We start from the raw sequence: 14,249 nt of genomic DNA on the forward strand, positions 1-14,249 counted from the left end.
TCCTAATTTATCCCTCCCCTCCACGTTTCGCCTTTGGTCACCATAAACTTGTTTTCGAAATCTGTGAGTCCGTTTCTGTTTTATAAATAAGTTCTTTTTGCTGGTGCCACTTTAACTGTTACACCCGAGGTCAGTGCCGCCCTCGCCTCACCCTAATCCCGCCACGCTGCCCTGTCTTCTCCATCCTGCAGAACCAAGGAGCCATGGTGGGATGGTGGAACGGAGGGCCAGGGCAGGAGAGGTACCCCAAGTAAGGGAACACTTGGAAACTCACCCTGTCCCCAACCCCCAGCTTTGCTGGGCTACTGGTTAAAGAACTGGTATTTGCTCTGGGCCAGACACCATGGTCAGAGGGCCACGGTCCAGTCTGTGCAGAGAGGCCACTGCAGAAGAGAGCCACAGAGGCGTGGCCTTCTGGAAGCAATTATCTGTGGGTGTTCAGAAAGGGCAGTGGGGATCGTTAAGAGCCAGTATGGATTCAATAACCCCAGAGCTTAAAAAACAGCTCAGGGCTTCCCTGGTGGCGCAGTGGTTGAGAGTCCGCCTGCCGATGCAGGGGACGTGGGTTTGTGCCCCGGTCCGGGAAGATCCCACATGCCGCGCAGCGGCTGGGCCCGTGAGCCTGGCCACTGAGCCTGTGCGTCCGGAGCCTGTTGCTCCGCAACGGGAGAGGCCACAACAGTGAGAGGACCGCATACCACAAAAAAAAAAAAAACAGCTCAAATTCTCGGGCTCCACCCTGGACTGATTGGCTGAGAAACACTGGAGCCTGGGAATCTGTTTCTTTAAAAGTCCCCCCATGTGATCCTGATGGCTCTCTAGGTGTGGGAACTTGGGAGCTGTAACATTTCAAACCAATTTTAAAATCGGTTGCCAAACTGAACACTGGAAGCTGAGGCTTTCTCAGGCACCATGTGGCTGGACTTGACCACAAGACTTCCAGCATCCTGGGGGCTTTGTGGCCCCCTCAGGAGCCACACATTAAGAGTGGACGTGAAGAAGCAAGGCCACCCTGGCAGGAGGCCCCTCTGACTGCGCTAGGGGTGTCCCCAGCCCTGCCCAGAAGATTGGAGGATCAGACTTCTAGACCAGGCTTCTCCCTTAGCTGGAAGAGAGCTCAGAATGTCAGATTAGGAACCGGAAGGCTTCCTTGGCAGGCTGGTGGATAGCTGGCCTCAGGCCAGAGGAAACTATTGGGATAATTAGAAATCCTGGCACTTCCGTTTAGAATAAGGTGGGAGAGATGTGACTTAGCAGCAGTTCATGAGGAAAAGACTTGGGGCTCCTCACTGCCTGTGGGCTGGGATGAGTCAGGAGTGTGGAGTGGCTGCCACAGACGGAGGTGGGAAAGCCAGCTGTGTTCATGGAAACCCACGAAAACCCACAGAAACCCGGGGACCACGGTTGGGGCTCTGGGGATCCTGTGGGGTTTTTCTTGTCCTGACCACAGCTGAGGGGTTTGAACCCCCTTTCAAATGGCTTTCTAGAAACCAGAGTAGTCCAACATGGTTGAAGGAGTTTGGGGTATTTAACCTGGTATAGAGAAGCTTCTAGATGTGGCTGTTTCCTAATAGCTGCAGGGCTGTGACTGGGGCAGAGGGAATAGACTATTTTCCTCCACAGCTCATATCCCTTCCTGCCCTGAATTATCTATTTATTTGTTTTTATTGCCTGTCTTTCCCTGAAACCGAGGCACCATGAGACCCAAGACTGTCTTAGCACTCTGTAGCCAGTGCCTGGTGCATGATGGGTGTTCCTGTTTTGAAGGAACAAAGGAAGTAGGGATTTCTCCATCTCCAGAGGCCTTGAAAGACAGGGTTGTTGAAGAGAAGAGGTTGTGCCTGGGGTGAGTTGTTGGACTTAGTGGCCTCAAAGGACCAAACTCTACTGACTCCCGGGTTCTCACACACATAAGAGAATGTCAGTGCTTATACATGCCATAGATGCCGGAACATGTGTGCACACACTGCGATCCGGGGGGGTCTCGTGCCGGAATCCTCAGAGGGGCCTGGGCTCCATTCCTACCCCGCCTTGAACCCATTAGGCCTTGCACTGAGCAGCAGTCAATGGGGCATGGTGACGACCGCCCCCTTCAGCACAGCCAGACCTCCACACCACCTGGGCTGTGCGCTCACCCTCCCCTGGATGGTGGGCCCCCTTGGTCCCTGCAGGTGCCCCGGGAAGGGGCCCAGAGACTGCTGCTTCTCCCGTGTCTCTGGTCAGCGTCTCTGAGAGCTGGGGTCTCTCTGGCCGAAGGAAACCCGATCTTGGCAGCAGAGGGCTGAGCAAGAGGGAAGTGGAAGGAAGGGGACATTTCAGCAAGTTTGATTTGCTCTGTTTCATAAAGTTTTCTTGGCTTTCAACGGTTTATCCATATCACAGTCTAATCTCTGCCAACAGGAACCAGGCTTTAGTTCCCTCTGCTCTGGGGCCGTTATCGAGGGGCTTCGGGCCTGGCAGGTAGGCTGCCATCCCCTTTGCCTCCCCCCCGCCCACCCCGGAGCCCCATCATCTCCCTTCTTTGTTCCTCAGTCCACCCTCCTGGCCCCAGCTTCCCTTCTGGCCCAGCTCCCTCACCTCAGCCCCTCTGCCCAGCCCCCATCCCAGGCCTTCTCTGGCCCAGGCCCCTCTGACCATCTTCCCTTCTCACCCCTCTGGCCCAACCCCATCTTCCTAGTCCCTTCTGCCCAGCACTTCCTGCCTGGCGACCTCGCCACAATGCTCCTTCCAACTCAGACCCTCTTGCTTTGGAGGCCTTGAGCCATCCAGGCTGTGCTCCCAGGATGAGCTGGCAGGCCCCTGGTCAGAGCCATCTCCTTGGATTTTATTCCCACACTCACTCTACCACCACATCCCTGTGGAAATAGGATTCTTGTCCGGACTTAAGCTTTCCAGAGATTTTTCCACCAAGACCAATCCTGAGGCCCTGGGAACACTGGAAATTTTGTGGGCGAGGGAGGGATTGGGGAGAGCCATAGTGGTAAGTTAGAAATCCGGGAAGAACCACAGTTTATTCTCCAGGAGGCTGAAGGAGGATGTCTTCAAGCCTGGGGATTTCCAAATCCAAATTAAAGGTTTTCTTGGTTCTGTGGTTCATGTCTGGGTCACAGTTTGGGAAGAACCAAGTTTAAGAGCAGTCAGATTTGGAGGTTCACACCCTAATAGAACAGGTTCACACCCTAATAGAAAATTCTGACTCCCCTCCTCTTACCCCAGTCTTCCTCCTGGCCCAGCTTCCCTGAATTCCTCTCCTCTCTGGCCCAAGCAAAACTTCCCAGCTCATCCAACCGCCATGGCAGGCCCAGGAATGCTGAGGGACCACACAGTGGGATAGGAACCCCATCATCCAAGACAGTTGGGCAGCGAGAGGAACAAGTGAGTGCAATGCCCTCCTGGTTTCTACACCCTCCCAAAGGAGGCAGTTCCCAAAAGGAGACCTTCAGAAGGGCCTAGGGGAGACGGGACAGACAGACTTGTAGCATCGACACATGAAGAGCCCCAAGCGCTGCTCATGGAAGAACCCGGCCATGGCAGTGCGGGCGCTGAGGGGAAAGGATGAGGTGACAAGGCTGTTAGGGGAAGACTTCTGGGGGTTGAGGGTGAGAATGGGTGGAGGGAAAGTCGTGAGCTGAATTTTGAAGCGACAGACAATAAGAGATTTTGTGAGAAGAATGGGTGTCCAGGGAGGTGGGAGGTGGAGTCCAGACGTCCAGGCTTCAGCACTGTGGAAAGGGTCCCGCAGTCTTGGCCTTCCATCCGGCACGTACCAGCTGCTGACCTTGGGCTGGACACTTAAACCCTCAGTTAATGAACCTGGCGTTTCAAGCCCCTACTAGCTTCAGATTTCCCAAATAGGGGAGGGTAGGTACTGATCTTCCTGGGTTGAGACTCGAGAGCAAAATGCGAGGCATGTGATGGGTTCTCAGTCCCGGTGGTCTCCCTTGCCCGGCTCGGTGAGCGTGCCACAGCGCCCTCTGCTGGCTGCTCAGGCCCAGGCGGTCTGTCTCCCACGCAGGTCCCTTTGGTTGACCTTTTCCTTTTCCTTCTGCAGGCTGGTTGTTTGGTTGGTTGGTTGGTTGATTTTCTTTCTTGTTGAGGTGAGAGTCACGTAACAAAAAATTAACCATTTTAAAGTGAAGTGTATTTAATATACCCACAATGTTGTGCAACCATCACCTCTATCGAGTTCCAAAACATTTTCACCACCTCAAAAGGAAGTCTTGGACCTTTCAGGCTGTTGCACCCCATCCCTCACCCCCTTCAGTCCCCGGTTATCACCAATCTGTGTTCTATTTCTATGAATTTACCTGTTCTGGATAGTTCATATATGAATGAAATATCATATATGACCTTTTGTGTCTGGTTTCTTTCACCTGGCATAATGTTTTCAAGACTCATCCATTTTATGGCTGAATAATATTTTCCATTATACGGATATCCACAGCTATGTTCATCTATTCATTTGTTGATAGACATCTGAGTTTCTTCCTTTTGGTTCTTGTGAATAGTGCTACTGTGAACATGTGTATGTGTATGTGTTTGAGTACCTATTTTCAGCTCTTTGGGGGTATACCTAGGAGTGGAATTGCTGAGTCATAGGGTAAGTCTATGTTTAACTCGGAGGAACTTTCAAACTGTTTTCCACAGTGACTGAAACATATTACATTCCCACCAGCAATGTATGAGGGTTCCCATTTTGCTGCATCTTTGCCAACACTTGTTATTTTCCTTTTTTTTTTTTTTTTAATTATAGCATCCTGGTGGATGTGAGCTGGTATCTCATTGTGGTTTTGCTTTGTAGTTTCCCTAATCACTAATGATGTTGAGCATCTTTTCATGTGCTTGTCGGCCATTTGTATATCTTCTTTGGAGAAATGTCTACTTAAGTCCTTTGCCCATTTAAAAAATTGGGCTGTTTGTCTTGGGAAAATTTCTTTCTTTCTTTTTTTTTATAATTTTTTTCCCTTATTTTTTTGCCTGCGTCGGGTCTTAGTTGCAGCACACGGGATCTTCCTTCGTTGAGGCATGCGGGATCTTCGTTGCGGCGCTCGGGCTTCTCCCTAGTTGTGGTGCATGGGTTAGTTGCCCCGCAGCATGTGGGATCTTAGTTCCCGTCCCGGGAAATTTTCTTTTCTTTCTTTTTTTTTTTTTAAATTTTTTGCCCACACCACGCTGCTTGCAGGATCTTAGTTCCCCGACCGGGTGTCAAACACGTGCCTCCTTGCAGTGGAAGCATGGAGTCCTAACTACTAGACCGCCAGGGAATTCCCTTGTCTTGGGAAAATTTCTTAACCCCTCTGAGCTCATTTCTTCATTGTCAAATGGCGATGCTATATTGCCTAAGTGTACTTGCAAAGGTGTCATACAGTAATCTACATAAAGGCGCCCAGGGTTGGAAATGATAAACATTAGCTGACTCTGAATTAGGCTGTGGTCAAGGTGACCAACCATCTCGGTTTTCCCAGGATGGTCCTGATTTTGGCATTGAACCCCTCAGTCTCAGGTACATCGGGACAGTTGGTCATCTTACTCTGGTCCCAATATGGAAGATAGTGTGTATCTTTGCCATGTCATCACTCTAAACCTCAGTTTCCTCATCTGTAAGGTGGGACTGAGAATGCCTCATAGAGTTGTTATAAAAATCGGTTGAACTAATTGGTTGAAAAGTTAACCAGAAAGGTCTCGGAAAAAAAGGGTAGTGCTTTTTCCCCCAGATCTTAGCTGGAAGTACAAAAATGGGATCCCAGCAACAAAAGAGGATTTCCTGGCCTTGAAACTTCAGGGGCTACCCTTCATATCCTCACGACTCCTCAACGTATGGTGGGAGCTTGTTAGAAATGCAGGTCAGGCCCCTCAGACCTGCAGTATCAGGATCTAATTCCCAGGTGATTTGTATGCACATTAAAGATTGAGAAGTTCTGCTTTATAGCCAAGGCTTTGAAGCAGGGGCAATAATCCGGGACATGGAAAGTGTATCAACAAATTTATCACAGTAGTATTTAAAAATAGAAAAATAGAGCATAAAAGCTGGAAACTACCTAAGTGCCCAACAGTAAGGAAAAAGTTAATAAAATTGTGGGTTTTCTTCTGAGTAGATGGCCATGACGCCTTTACAGATGATGGTTAAAGGACCGTGTTCAACATCAAAAACTGCTTCAGATATCATGAAACATGACAGAAGCCGTCCACACAACTGGATAGTCGGCAGGATTATAACCGCGTGAAATTACATTCATAGGAAAAAGACTAGAAGGAAATATGGCAGAACAGGACGAGGTGAGAGATGGGGTGGCCTGTTTTTGTCTTTCCTTATTTCCTAATTCTTTGTGGTTATATGATATATATTGATGCTATCAAAATCTCTGGTTGACTGATATCCTCCAAAAGCCCACATGTAGAATCAGTGTCAGGATAAGATGCTTCTTTCCTTTCCATGAAGCGTGAGGGGTATTAAAAAATGCTTTGTCTAGAGAGCCAGCTCACACGCTCTTTCCAAGCCTGGTGCAAATCCCCACTTCCAGGACCTCCTCAGGTCAGCCTCACCCACCCTGGCACCTCTTTACCCCAGGCCCTCAGCACCATGCAAATACCCCTTTGTCTAGGCTGGGTCCCTCCCTTCCCGGGTTAGTCCAGGGGACCTGTTTTCCGCACTTCTGTGATGACAAGTGTTCCAGGTGGTTTATTTCAGCCTGAGGCGTAAATACCTCCAGAGGGTAGATGGAGGTCATCGTGTGGATGAATGAGGTAAGGGAACTAAAGGAGCCCTCCCTGAGCGCTGGCCTCACTCTGTGGCCTTATATTTCATCCACCCAACTACCCCAGGAGGCAGGTGTTTCTAATACTATCTGGGAACAGAGAGGTGAAGTGCTTGCCCAAGGTTGCACAGCTAGTGAGTGGCAGAGCCAGGACAAGAACCCAGGTCTTTCTGTCCTTGGAGTCTTCAGAAACATAAATGAGTGATGCGTTGGTCCAGACAGAGGGTGCTTCTTAACCAGCGCTCTTCAAGCTTTACTGTGCAAAATAATCCCCTACGAAGCTTGTTCAGATGCGAATTTTGATCCAGCAGGTTTCGGGTTGGGCCCTGGACTCTGCATTTCTGCTGAGCTCCCAGGTGATGCTGATGCTGCTGGTCTCTGGGCCAGACTCTGAGTAGCAGGGATCTAGGAAACATTCCTACTGGCCTTGTAACGCCTCCTAGAACAGTGGAGGCGGGGAGTAGGATGCCCGTTCCCCCAGCATTCCCCTCAGCATGTCCTGGGTAGGATTCAGCTTCCTGGCGTGCCATTCTAACCAGCACGGCTGGCCAGACCTCTCCAATAGGCCCTGCAGGATGCCCTTGGTTGCTCGCCCCGGCATTTCCACTTGCCAGTTGGCTGGCAGGTGATGGGCTGACGGTGACAGCTTAGCCAGAGTTCCTGTCCAGAAACGTCTTGAGCCCAGCCAAGGTAAATGCTGCCCTGCTGTCAGAAATGGAGTGCCTGGCAGGCTCTGGGCATGAATAATTGAGGCAGAAGAGACGTTGTAACAGCAGGTGCTGAAGAGGGGGCTGGGGATGGTTTTGAGGAGGCAGCCTCCACAATCAAGACCTTTCCTGGAAAGGTCCAACAGAATCATGCTAATAGCTCCCACGTTTCAAACACCTACTGCGGACCAGGCACTGGGCTAAGAGCTTTACGTTGCTATGTTTTGTCTGATCCTTTCAAGAGCTCTGCAAGAAAGGTTACTGATGAGGGAACTGATGCTCAGAGAGGAGAGGGATGTTTTGCACCAACTATTATGTAGTGGAGCTAGTTTTTGAACTTGGGTCTGCTAACTCCACAGCCCCTGCCCTTGATCCTAAAGCAGTGGTTTTCAAGTTGCACTCCACGGAACCCTAAGGGTTCCCAGAGGTGCTTCACGGGCTGCTGTAGGATGGAGGGTGGTGGGGAAGGAAGGAGCACAGCAGGCTGGGCTCCAGGCCCTTCTCTTTCCTTCCCCCCGAGTGGCCTTACTTTGATGTGATTTATGTATCGCGCCTCCATGGAAGTTTAATTGGAAGAAAGGATTTCACGGTCAAAAACGTTTGAAAGCCACATCATGCTGCCTACCAAAATGAATGTGGTTTATCCACTGGGGTTTCTTGCAGGCATTTCAAGGAAACATAGTTCCCTTTGGCGGACTTGCCAAATGGTCTGGCTCGTGCTAAGCTCCCTGACCCTCTGTAATGTCAGGTCACCCCATCTCAGCTTCTAGCCTCCAGTCCACAGTGCCTGGAGGGCTGCCCTCTGGGTTATCAGGACTGCCCCACAGACAGCAGGTCAGATGCGGTGACATCTGTGAATTGGGTGAATTCCTCAGGCAAGTTCACTGCCGGGCGCGGCCTCGAAATTCTTTTCAAGAGACATATCTATATGGAATATGTGAAGAAGGCTTCGGATTGACTGGGCTTAGGAGACAGTTTCAGCTGTTGTAAAAAATGGCCAACTGACAAGGTACTTAGTCGTGAAGGAGGTTTATTCCTCTCTCACATGTAATAGTGTGAGCATAAGTAAGCAGGAGTTGATGTAGTGTCTCTATGGTGTTAGGGAGCCAGCTCCCCTCTACAACATGTGCCTCGCATGTTGTGGTCCAAAATGGCTGCTTCTGCTCCCACCATCACATCTGCGTCCCAAACAATGAGAACTGGGCAAGGTGAGAGTCCCCCAGTTCCTACTGAGGACAGTCATTCTGCTCATCTTCCACTGGCCAGGCATAGTCATGTCTCCTAGCTGTAAGGAGGGCTGGGAAACGTAGTCTAGCTCGGTGCCCACGTGCCTAACTAAAGCTGGAAGATTCTGCTACTAAAGGAAGAAGAGGAGAGTGGTTATTGGGAGACAGTTATCAGTCTCTGCTGTGTGTGGACTTCGCCTTCAAAACTGCGGGTGCCGGTGGCAGCATGATCAGGGACCTGCAGTGGCAGACGGGAAGCACCCCCAAGGTTGTTGACTTCCAAGCCACCGCCAAGTCAAGAAGCCAGTGGTGATTGACTTTGTAGAAGAAAAAACATGGTGGTTAGTGTGTTGCCAGGAAAAAAATTCTCCCAGAAATTTGGTTTCTCATTTCTCTCTTCCCATGCAGATTCTCACTGTCTGTGCTGGTGAAGGACTATCTGTGGTATCCCTGGAGGTACTTCCCCTGATCACCCCGTGAGAAAGACTCATTAGGGCTCTTTTGGGTCCAAGGAGCCATTCCAGCTGTCTCAGGGGACAGGTTTATAGAGACGGTGCAGAGACCTGTCACGGGATCGAAGGGCTGGAGATGAAGGACAGCCTGACCTCAGGGACCTGGAAAGCTGTCAGGAACCAGGGCTGCTTTCTCTGTCTTTCGACACCCTCCTCAATTCTGTCTCTTTATTACTCACCCAGCATTTATTTATTTATTTATTATAAATTTATTTATTTATTTTTGGCTGCGTTGGGTCTTTTTAAAAATGATTTATTAACTTATTTATTTTTGGCTGCATTGGGTCTTCGTTGCTGCGCGTGGGCTTTCTCTAGTTGCAGCAAGCGGGGGTGGGGCTGCTCTTCGATGGGATGCATGGGCTTCTCGTTGCGGGGGCTTCTCTTGTTGTGGAGCACAGGCTCTAGGCATGCAGGCTTCAGTAGTTGTGGCTTGTGGGCTCTAGAGTGCAGGCTCAGTAGATGTAGCGCATGGGCTTAGTTGCTCCGTGGTATGTGGGATCTTCCCGGACCAGGGCTCGAACCCGTGTCCCCTGTATTTGCAGGCAGATTTTTTTTTTTTTTTTTTTTTTTTTTTTGGCAGGCAGATTTTTAACCACTGTGCCACCAGGGAAGACCCCAGCATATATTTATTGAAGGCGGATGTGAGGGCTGGCTTCCTTCTCGTTTCTGTGGCCCAGCAGTCACACTCAGGACAAGGTCCTGATGACACCAGAGGCCCCGTGTTCCACACTTGCTACCCTGCTGGACTCTCAGTCACATGATCGAGTACTCTTCCTCCGAGTTTGAGGAGGTGGAGCCAGGGTTTCCTTCCATGGCCTGAGAGCATCTCCCGCGTTAACTTCGCTTCCTCGGAGAAATGAAGCTAACACTTCCTCCTCCTTCCCTCCCTCCCTCCTCCCTTCCTTCCTCCTTTGACAGAGAACTGTTTTTCTTTCCCCTTCCCTGCGTCCCAAACTCCTCCTACTCTGCCCCACTTGGGACAGGAATACAGCCCAACTGACATGCTTCAAGCCTCAAGTGCAGCAATTCAGGTCTTCTGACTGGAAGGACCTCCTAAGGTGATGATACGGGCATTTCAGGAAAAGAAGACGGGGAGTTGGAGGTGCATTCCTTTGGACAGGATGTCCCAGCTATGGGAATGATTTCCACGGACTTGGATTCCCAGAGGAGGCAGCTGCTTCCTTCACACGTGGCTTTTGTGTCACCTGCTATCAGTGCTGGGGGAGGATGCTGTCCTTATTGGCGTCACACAGCACATTCTCAGCACAGTCTCCGGCACCATCAGCTGTGGGGTCCTGGTGATTGCACTCATTCAACAAGCAGGTCCCTAATACCTACCATGTGCCAGGTGCCAGCCCTGTGCTGGGAAGGTGCTAGGGGTGAGGAGGGGATTGGGACACGGTCCCTGAACTCTGTGCTCCAGAAAGGATCCACTCTGGTTCTTCTGATGTGAGACGTTTTAACCAATCACTAATAAGCAGCCCAAGTCGCCTTCCAGTGGGGCGGTCACTTAAAGACCCGAGAAACAGTGGACAGAGGAAAAGTCACTGCCTTTGAGTGAGACTGACCTGGTTTCAGAGAGTTACGTGGGCCTCGGTTTCCCCACTTATAAAACGGGACTCATTGTAGCACTCATCTCCCAGGGTTGTCACGCACAACTCTCGCAGATCTGCAAAGGCCAACTTCCCTTCTCTTTCCTCCCATTTTCCCAAGCACCTCACCGCCCCCCCCAACCCCTGAGGGCTTCGTTCTTCGCCCTGCCCAGGAGTGACCCCAGGTCCAAGTTGTCCCCTCCTCTCTAAGCTGCAGTTTGGCCTCACCCATCACCATGGAGCCTCCCTAGGCCGGGGCTTGGAATAGATACCGCTCCCGGCTTCACTGTCCTAGGATTAATCAGTCACCCCGTGCCAGGAGAGGTGGTCTGTTGGGGCCTGTTGGGGACCTGCCTGGCGCTGCCCCCTGAGGCAGTCCTTCCCCTGGCAGGCCAGCTGCACCTGGCACTTCTGAGGCCAGAAGCAGAGCCTCAGCCTCACCCACCTGGCCTGAGCAGGGGACCCATAGGTACGGAGGCCCGTGCTCACCCGGGGATCTGCTGACACATTGGAGAGAGTGTGTGCCTGGGAGTTAGAGGCAGCAACTCGTTTAGCTTCTGACTCTCCTAGAGTCAGCACGGTTGAAGACTTTTTGTCAGTTAAGAGGTGCCGTTGGAGGGCTCCTTGGGAACTCAAAGAATGAGACAGGTCTGTCCCAGGATCCCCCAACAGCACACAGCCTGGCTCCACAGCGGAGCGGCACCGGCTGGGGCTGTGGACCGTTTGTCCTTCATGGACCAAGGACTCAGAGCAATGGGCTAAACGTCCCCAGCCACCCCACCCTTTGCCTCTTAGATGAGGCAGCAAGAGACGTGTTAACGTCTGTTTGGGTTTCACAGCTGCAGAGCGCGGCTTCTGTGCAGGGACCCTCATTTCCGGTGCTTGGAGGTTTGGTGGACGCTCTGACCAGGCGAGTCCCAGGCATCAGGTGATGGAAACAGGACCCCTTTCCAAGCCTCCAAGCAGCAGTTTTAAACATTGGCCTCCTCTCAGGTTCCTAGGTGGGAGCTGTATTGACTCCCACTGTACCTGACAGTACCTGTTCCCCATGAGCTGCTGTCCTGCTTTGTTTGGTAATACCATCCCATCCTGGTCGCTAGAATGCATGGTGGTAGCAATAAAACAAAGGATGAGAAGGCTTTCAACGAACTGTGCTTTGAATGGTCCTGCTCTGAAACTATGAATGGTCATTCATTTATTATCATTTAAACACCATAGGAAAAAGCTGACCTTACCCGTGGGGAAGTTATGGTCTTACAGGAAAGGCAAGTGTGGAGAAAACAAATCTAAAAGTCAAGTCAAGGGAATTCCCCGGCGGTCCAGTGGTTAGGACTCTGCGCTTTCACTGCCGAGGGCCTGGGTTCAATCCCTGGTTGGGGAATTAAGATCCTACACGCTGCACAACACAGCCAAAAAAAAAAAAAAAAAAGTCAAGTCAGTCATCACAAGTGTACAACACATTGAGAGGGAGAAGGCTGAGGTGCAACGAGAGTGTAACGGGAGCATCAGGAAGAACCACTGAGCTGAGGTCTGAAGGACAGAGAAGAGTCAGCTTCTGAACTGCATGAGAAAGAGGTTTGGAGATACAGGAAGTACCAAGGTCCTGAGACAGACAAGCACTTGGTGATTTCAGGAATTGAGAGAAGCCCAACAGGGCTGGAGCATGGAGAGCAAGGGGGAAGGTAGAGGTGGGGGGTTGGGGCCAGACTGCTATGCATCAGGAAGAATTCAGGTTTGCGTATAACAGAGTGCTGAATCCGAGGACTTAACGAGCATCCCTCCAGGGACCTAGGTTCTGTCTAACTCTCCACTCCACTAGCGTTAGGAGGTGGCTCTTGTCCTTATGCTCACAAGATGGCTGTTGAAGCTGCAGTCATCACATCTGCATTCCAGGCAGGAATAAGGAGAAGGGCAAGGGCAAGAGGGACAAGCAGTCAAATTTGCTTGCTACAAAATCAATGTGCTATTAATAAAAAAGAGGGGTAATGAATATTGGGTAAGCAGTGTCTAGAGTTGGCCCCACAGAGCCTTGTAGGTCATGGTGAGGAGCATGGCCTTCACTCTGAGTACAGCTGGGAAGCCGCAGAATGTTCTAAACATGGTGGTGACGTGAAAGGGGAAACATTCAGCGTTGCCCCACTTGAGGCAGAGCAACACACACCTGTGTATTAGCCTCCTAGGGCTGCCATGACAAAATATCACAAACTTGGCGGCTTAAGACAATAGAAATTTATTGTCTCACAGTTTTGGAGGCCAGAAGTCTGAATCGAGGTGTCAGCAAGGCCACGCTCACTCTGAAGGCTAGGGAAGAATCCTTCCTTGACTATCCCTAGTTTCTGGTGGTCCCTGGTCATCCTTGGCATTTCATGGTTTGTAAACTGCATCACTCCAATCGCTGCCTCTGTTGTCACATGGCCTTCTTCCCTGTGTCCCCTCTGTGTCCCTAAATCTCCCTCTCCTTTCTTTTACTGGAACACCTGTAGTCGGGCCCACCCTCATCCAGTATGACCTCATCTTAATTACATTTGCAAAGACTCTCTTTCCATATAAGGTCACATTCAAGGTACGGGGGTTAGGACTTGAACAAAGCTTTTTGCAGGACACAGTTAAACCTTCTGTGAGTTCAAAAGGACTAGAGTGCCACCTAGACGCTACTTTGCTCTGTTGGTCACTCACGTCCCCCTCCCCGACAGGTCATAATAAGACAGCCTAGGAATTGGAGAGGCAGGTTTACTTCCAAAATTTTGACTGTGCCAGGCACCGGTCCCTCTTTCTTCTCCTATAAAAGGGCAAAAGGAAGGTTCTGGACTCCCAGAACAGGCCTCGCCTCACCTTGCCAAACACTACTCAGGCATGGGTGCAGAGGTGATCTTGCCTGTCCCTATGTGTCAGGGGCTCAGAGTTGGGGGTTGGGGGTGGCGGTGGCGGTGGGAGTAGACATTTAAAGGATGGGCTGAATAGCATCTAAACTTGGTTTCCTTTCTTCAGGCAAAAGTTTAGGCTGATGGATGCCCTTTAATAAACCACTCCTTGGTTGGAGCTAGTGGAGAGAAGAGTTGAGCTGTAGCCATGCAGCTGAACCTAAACTGGCTTCGGCGCTGGAGTCCTGCAGACTGTCAGATGCACAGTGTTGGTCAGGGCCCCCTGTTGTTTTTGCTTTGAGGTGGATTAAAAACTGCTCACCATGTGACTCCCAGGAAGCAGGCTGTGGGCCCTCAGACTCTTCTCTTGGGCACCTTTGTTCACATGTCTTTGCATGAGTTTGTGTGCAAGGGGCTTTTTTTCTTGGCCAGTGATTTTTTTTTTTTTTAATTGAAGTAAAGTTGATTTACAATGTTGTGTTAATTTCTGCTGTGCAGCAAAGTGATTCAGTTATACATACATGTACATTCTTTTTTTATATTCTTTTCCATTACGGTTTATCTCAGGATATTGAATAGAGTTTCCTGTGCTATAC

The 14,249-nt window shown here is 50.5% G+C and overlaps 1 protein-coding gene across 2 annotated transcripts in view; it reads left to right on the forward strand.

Annotated features, from left to right (window-relative positions):
• Positions 1 to 14,249, forward strand: part of PLXDC1 (plexin domain containing 1) — a 64,345-nt gene that overhangs the window by 12,527 nt on the left and 37,569 nt on the right. Inside the window, exon 1 of one of the 2 annotated variants that reach the window (XM_060290700.1) lies at positions 6,204 to 6,276. The exons of the other annotated variant lie outside the window; for it this stretch is intronic. Coding sequence (XP_060146683.1) covers positions 6,259 to 6,276 — 18 coding nt within the window. The 5' untranslated portion in view covers positions 6,204 to 6,258. Of the gene's footprint in view, positions 1 to 6,203; positions 6,277 to 14,249 lie in introns of those variants that run through there. 2 annotated transcript variants of the gene reach the window in all.

This window comes from Globicephala melas, chromosome 20 (genome assembly GCF_963455315.2).
Source record: "Globicephala melas chromosome 20, mGloMel1.2, whole genome shotgun sequence".
Lineage (NCBI taxonomy): Eukaryota > Metazoa > Chordata > Mammalia > Artiodactyla > Delphinidae > Globicephala > Globicephala melas.